We start from the raw sequence: 12,723 nt of genomic DNA, 5'->3' as shown, positions 1-12,723 counted from the left end.
TTACAAAGAGTAAGTATGAGGATGTTGTATTACTGGGGATAGTTAAAGGTATGCCTTACAAAGAGTAAGTATGAGGATGTTGTATTACTGGGGATAGTTAAAGGTATGCCTTACAAAGAGTAAGTATGAGGATGTTGTATTACTGGGGATAGTTAAAGGTATGCCTTACAAAGAGTAAGTATGAGGATGTTGTATTACTGGGGATAGTTAAAGGTATGCCTTACAAAGAGTAAGTATGAGGATGTTGTATTACTGGGGATAGTTAAAGGTATGCCTTACAAAGAGTAAGTATGAGGATGTTGTATTACTGGGGATAGTTAAAGGTATGCCTTACAAAGAGTAAGTATGAGGATGTTGTATTACTGGGGATAGTTAAAGGTATGCCTTACAAAGAGTAAGTATGAGGATGTTGTATTACTGGGGATAGTTAAAGGTATGCCTTACAAAGAGTAAGTATGAGGATGTTGTATTACTGGGGATAGTTAAAGGTATGCCTTACAAAGAGTAAGTATGAGGATGTTGTATTACTGGGGATAGTTAAAGGTATGCCTTACAAAGAGTAAGTATGAGGATTTTGTATTACTGGGGATAGTTAAAGGTATGCCTTACAAAGAGTAAGTATGAGGATGTTGTGCGTATTACTGGGGATAGTTAAAGGTATGCCTTACAAAGAGTAAGTATGAGGATGTTGTGCGTATTACTGGGGATAGTTAAAGGTATGTCTTATAAAGAGGAGTAAGTATGAGGATGTCGTATTACTGGGGATAGTTAAAGGTATGCCTTATAAAGAGTTAGTATGAGGATATTGTATTACTGGGGTTAGTTAAAGGTATGCCTTACAAAGAGTAAGTATGAGGATGTTGTGCGTATTACTGGGGATAGTTAAAGGTATGCCTTACAAAGAGGAGTACAAGTATGAGGATGTTATATGAATCACTCTTATAAGTCCAGATGGTAGCGTACAGGGGGTCTTACTGTGGGAGGAAACAAGATCTAGAGTACTCAGAGAAAACCCTTATGGTTGGGTAGGTGACTTCAGACATTTATATGTCTGATCAGGGAATCAAACCCTGGCTGACTTAGTAACAGATGAGTGTACTAACTACTGCACCAGCAGACTAGCCAAAAGGGAAAATAAGAGTTCTCTCACAAGGTTGGTTGATTAATATAAGGGAGCTGACAAATGTATCTAGTGAAGGGTGTGCCCTTACTAGAGAATCAAACGATTCCCTCACAAAAAGGACATGTTCAAAGGGTATTAGAAAGATTATGCTCACAAGGGAATTGAAAGGATTGCCCTTCCAAGGGTATTTAAAGGGGAGTCCTGAAAAGTAGTTACATAAAGGAGTTTGCCTACAAGGGCAGTTAAAGGTGTGCCCTCAAAATGATATTCACTGTGTTGGGGACAAGGTTGATAATCTCTAAACAGTAGGGTTAGTATTATGATCACTTACTAGGATATATATAGATGAGCCTTACATGCTTAGATCAAGGAGTGTCCTCTCAAGTCAAGGATAGAAAGCCTATACAAGGTATTAAAGTCATGGAAATACCCTACATTAGGGTCTGTAGGTGCCTCCACCTAAGCATTCAACTGCTTTCAGTTGGCATTCATAGGTAATATGAATGCAAACTGGACAAAAGCAAATTCAATGAAGTGCACTAGTGCTTCATGTTGGATTTGCCTTTGTCCAGTTGGAATTCATTTTGCCTATGAATACCAACTGAAAGCAGTTCAATACTTTTTTCAGCATTTAGTTAAAATAATATATGTATCGTGTAATGTATGCTTGTTCAACGAATAGAACAGCCATCGCCCGGGGAGGGTCAGTAGTATCCAAGGTAACAATTATGACGTCATAATAATGATGAGTTCAACAATCGGTCCATGGCATTCATAGCCTATATATGAGCCTATGTGAATGCCAACTGAATTTGGTAGTTATATAGTGGCAATGCCATACGATGGTAAATATAAGGTTAGGAAAAACACATCTAAAATAATGTAGGTAATTTTTTACCTTATGCTTTTCCTAACAAATTAAAGGAAGCTGAATATAGGAATGCTGTCATCGTTGTAGGAATAGGAGCACCTTAAAAAGTTGATTATAGAAATTCCCTCCCAAGGATTTGTCTAGTGGTGTTCACCCTGACAGGGGTTTATTCTCTAGATACTATTAATTACTCATTCACCCCTGAAATTTCATAATGAACTATTCCAACCTTTGAATTGGAAGAGTTCAAATGTGTCTTTAGGGGTGAATGAGTTAATGATTACCGTATCCAAATAATTCAATTAAAGATCAGTAAAATTTGTATACCAGATTTTGAGAATATGTTTAATTTATCTTGACCAGAAACATGCATTTGCCAAGGACGAAGCTGTTGTGATCCTGAGCAACCATAACACTGTAATGGGCCTACAGGACGGCCACGGTGGCTGGAACGATGAAATGAGTGAGGTAAAAGTGGCTTATATATCGGAGGAGTCTGTACTATGAGTTCTGGGCTGTTTTAAGGACTGGATATGAAATGAAAGGGGCTGTTCGGGTTAGAAAAATACAAAATAAATGGGTCTAAATGTGTTTACTGGCCTTCCAAATGTTATACCACGGCAATATCATATAGTCGAGTTCTGCTTGCAATGTCCAGTTTTGACCACTGAAATCTCGGGAGAAGCCCTGCATAAATTTAGCGCAGATCTATTTATATATGACATGTGGTTGTTTCGAAAGTGAGGCAGTGAAGATAACAACAATAGCACGCCGTCATATGCCATGTCGGACTCAACTAGCGGACAAGACAGCAATACTATACGTAAATAATTGTTTTCAAAGGTCATGTATGATGCAAGTGTAGTATTCCTACCTATATCTTGTTGTTATATATAACGGTATTGATACCTCGTGCCTATCATGACTTTTGCATGCATCTTTTTCTTTCGCTGCGATGTTTACATTTGGCTTTGTTGATGACGCGCTTGCGGTAAAATTACATCACTGATCTGGGTCAATTGAGAGTTTTAGACTGTCAGGTGATGATTTAGGATTTCTTTAATATTATTATAATTTTTTACTCTTAGGGAGTGAATATCGGCAAAATTTGAATCGGTATATTTCATAAGAAGGTATTTTAAACAGGTGTATTCCATTTTAGCAAATATGACATTTTTTCCCCGACCAGCCCCTTTAAGCTAGTTGATTATGTTATTAACTCATTCACCCCTGAAGACACATTTGAACTCCTCCAATTCAAAGGTTGGAATAGTTCATTAAGAAATTTCAGGGGTGAATAGGTTAATCTTGTTTGTTAGGATTATAAGGCACCATGTTTTGTAATATGCATGGCTAGACAAGGGTTTGAACCCAGCACTTTACAAACTATAGATGGAGGCTCTCCAAATTGAGCTACCTGATCGCCAGTGATTGACTCAGTCCAGTTCTGTTTAATTAAATAGAATTAAACCACAAAGCACCATAACTTTAATATTGATATTAATCTAATTTGTTTACTAATGAGGACTTTATGAGACAAACTGATGCCAGGCCTGGATATTTTAAGCCTAATAAATGCATTCACCCCTACACATTTTAATTGGATTTGCCAAGTCTTTGATTTGGTAAGGTTCACATGTGATTTTAGGGATGAATGGTTTAAGCCACATCATATCTAGTCAGTTATGCATTATGCATCCACCATATGCAATACACTTCAGTAAGTTTGAGCTCTTGTTATTGTATGCTATATGGCATCTGATCAGTTGTATTGAGATAAATCATTATCCTTTCAGACCCTTGGCCAAACCGGGCGCATTGTGAAAATAGACAATGATGGGGACATGAGAATTAAAATCAAAGGAAAAAACTGGTTGTTCAGTCCTGTGTGTGTCAATCTAGTGGAAGATGTTTCCATCGCTGATGAGGTCCCGGCAAATGAGGATGATGACTATGATAGCGACAGTGATGACGAATTTGAGCTGGGGGATAGCATGAATGGTAAGTGAGTGACAATAAGAGATATTAATTGATTTACATGTACTAATCCTGGTCACGGCACCAATTTTTGTATTAGGAGCAGAAACATGCATGGCTAGACCGGGATTTGAACCACATCATTTCCAAATTCTAGACGGACACTCTACTAATTGAGCTACCTGATTGCCATGCAGTGATTGAACCAGTCCTGTTCTGTTTAATAAAATTGATTAAACCACAAAGCTCATGATAACTTAAATACTTTATATTTGTTTGAGATGGATTTTGTGTCTGACAGTTCACAAGAAAACTTGTATGCAGATTTAAATGTTTCAGGAAATTTAATTTCGTCTGTAAAGAAATTACTTTTAGTTTGTCTCATTTGTGAATTAAAGTATTCAGGCATAAACCCTGTTTGCTTAGTTTGAACTAAAGAAAATTTCATCTTTAGTTAAATTTTTGTGTTAGAGTACTTTTTAAACATCACCTATTAAAGGTACAGCTTATTTTTAACCTTTTTAGTAATTTTTTCCTTCAAAAGTAACTGCAATAAATCCTCTATTTCACGTTAGGTTTTCCTGAACCTCAAATTTTATCTTTGTTTACTTAATTAATTCCATCATGCTATTTTAATTTAATGTACTCAATGTTGTTAAATAGTTAGTCTACAACGTTTTATTACATTTCTTTGCAAATGTTGGCAATATTTGAGACAAAAAAATAATGTTAAGGCAATAATCAAACACTATTACAAAAAAATACCTTTTGTGATGTAGAAAAACTGAGGATTGGGTTTCTATTTAGATGTTTCAGAAGCTATTGCTAAGGTATTTGTGGAGATGTTAAGAGCCCAGTCAGGAACCAAAACAGACACAACCTTCTCAATCAACATTGTGCAGGCTGCAGCCCAAGGTGCATTGTCTGATGTCCAGGCAGTGTTGAAAAAGGATCCCTCACAGGTAAGTTGTACGTCATAGGGAGGGACCAATCACAGGTAAAGTGTACACCATTGGGACTGACTAATCAAAGGTAAGGTGTTCATCATAGGGAGGGACCAATCACAGGTAAGGTGTACGTCATAGGGAGGGACCAATCACAGGTAAAGTGTACACCATTGGGACTGACTAATCACAGGTAAGGTGTTCATCATAAGGAGGGACCAATCACAGGTAAGGTGTACGTCATAGGGAGGGACCAATCACAGGTAAGGTATACATTATAGGGAGGGACCAATCACAGGTAAGGTGTACGTCATAGGGAGGGACCAATCACAGATAAGGTGTACACTATAGGGAGGGACCAATCACAGGTAAGGTGTACGTCATAGGGAGGGACCAGTCACAGGTAAGGTGTACGTCATAGGGAGGGACCAGTCACAGGTAAGGTGTACTTCATAGGGAGGGCCCAATCACAGGTAAGGTGTACTTCATAGGGAGGGTCCAATCACAGGTAAGGTGTACGTCATAGGAAGGGACCAGTCACAGGAAAGGTGTACGTCATAGGGAGGGACTAATCCCAGGTAAGGTGTACATCATAGGGAGGGACCAATCACAGGTAAGGTGTACGTCATAGGAAGGGACCAATCACAGGAAAGGTGTACGTCATAGGGAGGGACTAATCACAGGTAAGGTGTACATCATAGGGAGGGACCAATCACAGGTAAGGTGTACGTCATAGGAAGGGACCAATCACAGGTAAGGTGTACTTCATAGGGAGGGACCAATCACAGGTAAGGTGTACGTCATAGGAAGAACCAATCACAGGTAAGGTGTACACCATATGGACGGACCAATCACAGGTAAGGTGGACACGATAGGGAAGGACCAATTAAAGATAACGTGTACGCCATAGGGAACGAGCAATCATAGGTAAGGTGTACGTCATAGGGAATGACCCATTATAGGGAAGTTGTGTGCTATAGAGAAGGACCAATCACAGGTAACGTGTACGTCATAGGGAACGACCCAATATTACAGGAAAGTTGTGCACCATAGAGAAGGACCAATCACAGGTAAGGAATACGCCATAGAGAAGGACCAATCACAGGTAAGGAATACGCCACAGAGAAGGACCAATCACAGGTAAGGTGTACATCAAAGGGAACGACCCAATATTACAGGTAAGTTGTGCACCATAGAGAAGGACCAATCACAGGTAAGGAATACGCCATAGAGAAGGACCAATCACAGGTAAGGAATACGCCATAGAGAAGGACCAATCACAGGTAAGCTGTACTGTGCGCCATAGGGAAGGACTAATCACAGGTAAGCTGTGCGTCATAGGAAAGGACCAATCACAGATATTTCATAAACCTTCCTTGGGGAATACTTGCAGTCAAAGTGTTGTCCATAGTGAGGGATGAATAAGGTAAATGCTGTAGGGATAGACCACCTGAGATGAATACTATGCTTTATAGCAGGAACACTTATAGGGGGATGTAGACCATAAGGTAAGGTATCCCTCTTGAACCTATCAGGCATACATCTTAAAGATCCATCTCCCACTTAGCAAAAACTCTAACTACATGACTGTATGAATGAGTAATTTTTTCGTTATATGAAAACTGTTTTAATAAATCATTTCTGAAAAGAAACCAATACCTTACAAACTTATACTAATCTGAAAAAAAATAGAGAAAGAAATAATGATAAAAACTCAATAAACAACAGTTTTCTAAGAGTGAAAATGTACAAGGCCAGACTAGAGTAATTTATGCTGGAGTCACTCTAACCAAGTGAGCTACCTGATTAATGGTATTACTCTACATGTAGTCCGATCCAACTACAATTATGTCCAGGTTTTGGTGGAGGATGAAAACCGGAGTTCCCAGAGAAAAACCACCTGCTACCTGTGCCTAGTACCTGGAGAAGGATTCAAGTAGGCTAGAACCCACAACCCAGTGGTGGAGGGGTCAGTGATCATAGATGGTCAGGCGCCTTATAATTAACGTCTCAGCCACTGCAGCCCTAGTTCAGCAAAAGAAACCACACATAGATTCAGGGCTTAGAAGAGACCTCAACAGTTGAGGTGTAGGCCTAATTAAGGAGAGGTTTATAGTGACAGGCATAATTTAGGATATAGGCTACACACAGGTGAGGTGAAGGCCATAGAGAGGAATCCTTCCCAGAAACTGGATCCTTAACCTGTGTGTGATATGTGTATATCTAGGGACCATTAGCATACTGTATCCATTCACCCCTAAAATCACATCTGAACCTGACCAAATCAACCATTTGGCAAGTCCAGTTTAAATATGGTTTACACATTTGTAAAATATCACAGCTTGAAATTAAAAACTGTGCACTCTATGTAAAATTGTTGCAGAAAAAAAATGGAATTACACATTCAATGCGTAAAATGTAGGTAAGGGCTAGGAAGGGGCGCTACAGACACATGAGGTCAGCTTAGGTTTTTAGGAATAACCCTGAGGTAAAATGTGAGGTCCTATACATTTTTACTTCTAACACTCTCAACAAATAGTTGATTTACCATAGATTTGTGTAGGTTGAAGGTAATTTTTTGACCAAATTATGTTTTAGGTGGACACGACAGTTGAGGATAAGACCGCCCTACAACTAGCCAGCTACGAAGGTCACAAGCAGGTCGTACAGCTTCTACTCCAACACAAGGCAAACAAAGACAAAGTGGATAAGGAGGGCGACACTGCTCTGCACTATGCCGCCTTTGGGTAAGATATTTACAGCTTATACACTCCGAAAATACTGTATTATATACATTGTAGCACTTTTGACATAATTCGATGAAGAGATCGGTAAAAAGTATAAAGTGTGGTCGGGTGGGGCAGTGGCCTATGTATCACAAAGACAGCTGAGGTTTCCAAATTGGATATGAAAAGGAATTGGGTTACCTACATGTACTTGACCACGTGGGTTTTCTCTGAGTTCTCCAGTTTCCTCCCACATTTAAAACCCCAGCACGCTAACATCAAGGCCAACAAAAATGATTAATATAAGTTGTAATAGTGTGTTTCATAGTTTTTTTTAAATCATTCAAGTTTATTTACATAAAATCTCAAGTGGAATGGCATAGAAAGCTTGTCATATTCAAGGTTGAGAATTTCACCATTTGATAATTTGAATGCCGATCACAATTTGCACTTCCTGATCACCTATAAAAGCATATATTCGTACTTAAACTTCTATTGGCACAATCATGATTTTTCAATATCTATAGGTTAAAATGTGCTAAGATAAAACTACTCCCACAATTTGTACATCTGTGAACACTATACTTCAATCCACTATAACAATATTGATAATTATCTTTGTAATTAAAGTTCATCTAAGGTTTGATTAGCGAATGTCAGTGGATTTGAAAATAATGTTGCTTTTGTAATAAAGTAATCATTAACAATATAATGGTATTTTCTTCAATTTTCCTTTCTACTGTAATCAAAATTACACAGTAAAGAAGAATCAACTATGGAAGAGTTGCTAAAAGCTGGTGCAAAGATTAATGTGACCAACAAAAAGGGACAGACCGCCCTACATGTGGCTGTCGGGAAAGGTAGTCCCAAGTGTACCCAACTACTAGTCAACAAAGGAGCTGATGTCAATGTCAAGGTAAGACCTATGTGTAGTACAGTCAAGGTAAGACCTATATGTAGTACAGTCAAGGTAAGACCTATATGTAGTACAGTCAAGGTAAGACCTATAGGTAGTACAGTCAAGGTAAGACCTATATGTAGTACAGTCAAGGTAAGACCTATATGTAGTACAGTCAAGGTAAGACCTATATGTAGTACAGTCAAGGTAAGACCTATATGTAGTACAGTCAAGGTAAGACCTATATGTAGTACAGTCAAGGTAAGACCTATATGTAGTACAGTCAAGGTAAGACCTATATGTAGTACAGTCAAGGTAAGACCTATATGTAGTACAGTCAAGGTAAGACCTATATGTAGTACAGTCAAGGTAAGACCTATAGGTAGTACAGTCAAGGTAAGACCTATATGTAGTACAGTCAAGGTAATTAAGACCTATATGTAGTACAGTCAAGGTAAGACCTATAGGTAGTACAGTCAAGGTAGAACAGTCAAGGTAAGACCTATGTGTAGTACAGTCAAGGTAAGACCTATAGGTAGTACAGTCAAGGTAGTACAGTCAAGGTAAGACCTATAGGTAGTACAGTCAAGGTAAGACCTAAAGGTAGTACAGTCAAGGTAAGACCTATAGGTAGTACAGTCAAGGTAAGACCTATATGTAGTACATTCAAGGTAAGACCTATGTGTAGTACAGTCAAGGTAAGACCTTTAGGTAGTACAGTCAAGGTAAGACCTATATGTAGTACGGTCAAGGTAAGACCTATATGTAGTACAGTCAAGGTAAGACCTATAGGTAGTACAGTCAAGGTAAGACCTATAGGTAGTACAGTCAAGGAAAGACCTATAGGTAGTACAGTCAAGGTAAGACCTATGTGTAGAACAGTCCAGGTAGTACAGTCAAGGTAAGACCTATATGTAGTACAGTCAATGTAAGACCTATAGGTAGTACAGTCAAGGTAAGACCTATGTGTAGTACAGTCAAGGTAAGACCTATAGGTAGTACATTCAAGGTAAGACCTATAAGTAGTACAGTCAAGGTAAGACCTATGTGTAGAACAGTCCAGGTAGTACAGTCAAGGTAAGACCTACATTGTATATGTAGTACAGTCAAGGTAAGACCTATATGTAGTACAGTCACTGTAAAACCTATAGGTAGTACAGTCAAGGTAAGACCTACATGTAGTACAGTCAAGGTAATACCTATATGTAGTACAGTCAAGGTAAGACCTATATGTAGTACAGTCACTGTAAGACCTATAGGTAGTACAGTCAAAGTAAGACCTATATGTAGTACAGTCAAGGTAAGACCTATAGGTAGTACAGTCACTGTAAAACCTATAGGTAGTACAGTCAAGGTAAGACCTATATGTAGTACAGTCAAGGTAATACCTATATATAGTACAGTCAAGGTAAGACCTATATGTAGTACAGTCAAGGTAAGACCTATGTGTAATACAGTCAAGGTAAGACCTATAGGTAGTACAGTCAATGTACCTTTGTATTGATTTCTTTTTGTAAAAATGTACAAATACAATGTAAGGCAAGGCACTGTCAACAAGGTAGCTCAATTGGTAGAGCGTCTGTCTAGTGTTCGGAGGGTCCCGGGTTCGAACCCCGGTCAGCTGGCCATGCTTTTTTCCTCTCCTGTTACAGTGGTGTCTGTTACCAACCCTTGTTTCAAACATTTGGTGTTCGCTTGGCAGGAGAATACCCGAACCTGGGTTGTACATTTTTGTATCTTTGGGGGCAATGACTTAGAAAAAGGAGGGAGGAAAATGGAATGGAAAATTTAGTTTATGGTGTAGTGAGAATACATAATAATATAGTTACTGCAAATTTATATTTAGACCTAGGGTTAAATCAAATGTTTGACTGAATGAAATTAAGTGACTATTGTATATATCTACCAGAATTTTAAAGTTATTACTGATGTATTTCAGGATGGTGACGGCGATACGGTCATGCATGACTGCATCTTACAAAAACTTGGACAACCCAATATCCTGCAGGCAGTATTAAAGACCACAAATGGGGACTACCTGAGAGAGAACGGGAAAGGCTTCAATGTGTTACAATGGGCTGTTCTCAAAGACAATAATCCGTAAGTTCTTTTGGCCCTTGCCCAACTTCAGTTAAAAAGTCAGGTAGGAATTCATATTCCCTTTAGATGTAATGACTAGGATAGGTCGTTAAAGTATGTACATCTGTACGAGAATTATAGATATCAGTTATAGGCCAATGATGGATATATTAATGAAATTGATTGTTTTGCCCTTTCACTGGTACCGGATATTGATCATACATTCTATGATATATACATGAAAAATGTTCATAACTAAACTCAACTGTTTACAATGTACCATATGCATTTAAAGTATTCACTAATTGTGCTCTCCACTAGCATCATTTGCCTATTTTTAGTATAATCTAGTAACAACAATTTTCAAAAAAATAATAATGACATGAAATTATCAATATATATAATATATATGTTTTATCATTACTTCTATTCAATATGATGTGTGTAAACTGTTTATTACTGTAAGGAGAAAAGACGCTCATAGGCTTTGCCTGTTGCCCAATTACTTTGTATCTAAGATCTGAACAATAAATATTCTGAAATGATAAAAAAGTATTTAAATTGTTTACTTTTATTATATGCATGAAAGTAATGTTGAGAAATATATCTAAACTGCAGAAGAGTTGGTTGTAATCCATTCATTAAAACAGAAGGAATCTTGATATATAATAAACAACTTTGCATGTCTTTTCATGTAACAGTATAGACTGCTACAGCTGTATATCTTTGTTTGGTTATTCAGTCCTATGAAGTTATAAGTTGACTATGGTTTACTTTCTGTGATTCGAAAACAATCATTGATTATAATTCTAAACTGATTGCCCATTAATAATTAATTAACAAAAACCATGATGGCTTCTAAAACTCTATAAAGATGTCAATTGCATGATCAGAGAAAATACAGGGATTAATAACACTATATGTACACTTCTTTCTTCATAGGATAGCATTTTTATCATTCCTTTTTTCTTGAGGTCAATTTTTATTATCAGGTCTATGAATTTTATCACAAATAATTTGAGGTTGGGGAAAAAATAAATTATTAAATCTTTTTAACTGCTTCAAAACTTTATCATTTTTCAGTGCGGTCCAGTTAATTCTGGGAAAGAATAAAAGAATTGTGAATTTGAAGACAAAAGACGGTTACACACCCTTACACATAGCTGCTGTCAACAACCATGCTGACCTCATTAACACTCTTATCAGGACGGTAGGTCTAAGGACAATAACCGCATTGACTAATAGAATCTTCCCTAGCTACCTTGAGGGTGTGACAGAGAAATCTCTTAGCCTCGGGTTAGACAACCGAAAAATATCACCCTGAGGGTTGGAGATTTTTCTGTTACACCCTTAACTCATTCACCCTTGAACCTTTATAATGAACTATTCCACCCTTTGAATTGGAAGGGTTTAAATATGTCTTCAGGGGTGATTGAGTTAAGTTGTGGGATGATTATTTTTCTCCCATCCTATTATTTCAGTCACAACTTCACCGACAGTAGTCTGCCATGCTTGTAAACAAAATCACATGTAGGGTATGAATATCGTCATTCACTATTGATGACGTCACAATTACCGGTGTCACATTTTAATGACGTCACAATTGAACACATGCTAAACGGCACGAGGCTATCTCCCCCTAGGGGGTGACAATTAAGCTGATCTTTCCCGGCTAAAATTGGAGACACACCTGTGAAGGGTGGGAGAATTTTTAGGTCACCTGAGACAAAGTCTCAAGTGACCTATTGCAATCGCCTTTTGTCCGTCGTCGTCCGTCGTCCGTCGTCCGTCGTCCGTTGTCCGTCCGTAAACAATTTACATTTTCGACTTCTTCTCCAAAACCCCTGAACCAATTTCAAAGAAATTTTGCAGGGACCTTCCATGGACAAAGGTCAACAAAAATTGTTGCTGGTTTAGTCCTACGCCCCCAGGGGCCTGAGGGGCGGGGCCAAAAGGGGTCAAATTGACTAAAATTTCAAAAATCTTCTTCTCCAAAACCCCTGAACCAATTGCAATGAAATTTTGCAGGGACCTTTCATGGACAAAGGTCAACAAAAATAGTTGCCGGTTTAGTCCTACGCCCCCAGGGGCCTGAGGGGCGGGGC

General features: G+C 38.2%; 1 protein-coding gene across 3 annotated transcripts in view; it reads left to right on the top strand.

Annotated features, from left to right (window-relative positions):
* LOC110445123 (E3 ubiquitin-protein ligase mind-bomb-like) overlaps positions 1-12,723 on the top strand; it is a 31,429-nt gene that overhangs the window by 10,106 nt on the left and 8,600 nt on the right. For all 3 annotated transcript variants that reach the window (XM_021489537.1, XM_021489538.1, XM_021489539.1), the window contains 7 exons: positions 2,358-2,462; positions 3,791-3,995; positions 4,779-4,933; positions 7,514-7,662; positions 8,401-8,557; positions 10,479-10,639; positions 11,702-11,828. In XM_021489537.1, the coding sequence (XP_021345212.1) occupies positions 2,358-2,462; positions 3,791-3,995; positions 4,779-4,933; positions 7,514-7,662; positions 8,401-8,557; positions 10,479-10,639; positions 11,702-11,828 (1,059 nt within the window). The remainder of the gene's footprint in view (positions 1-2,357; positions 2,463-3,790; positions 3,996-4,778; positions 4,934-7,513; positions 7,663-8,400; positions 8,558-10,478; positions 10,640-11,701; positions 11,829-12,723) is intronic.

The sequence above is a fragment of the Mizuhopecten yessoensis genome, unplaced genomic scaffold, assembly GCF_002113885.1.
Source record: "Mizuhopecten yessoensis strain PY_sf001 unplaced genomic scaffold, ASM211388v2 scaffold2087, whole genome shotgun sequence".
Taxonomy (NCBI): Eukaryota; Metazoa; Mollusca; class Bivalvia; order Pectinida; family Pectinidae; genus Mizuhopecten; species Mizuhopecten yessoensis.
Note: the sequence above shows the minus strand (reverse complement) of the source record. Positions and strands in the feature narration are given on the sequence as shown.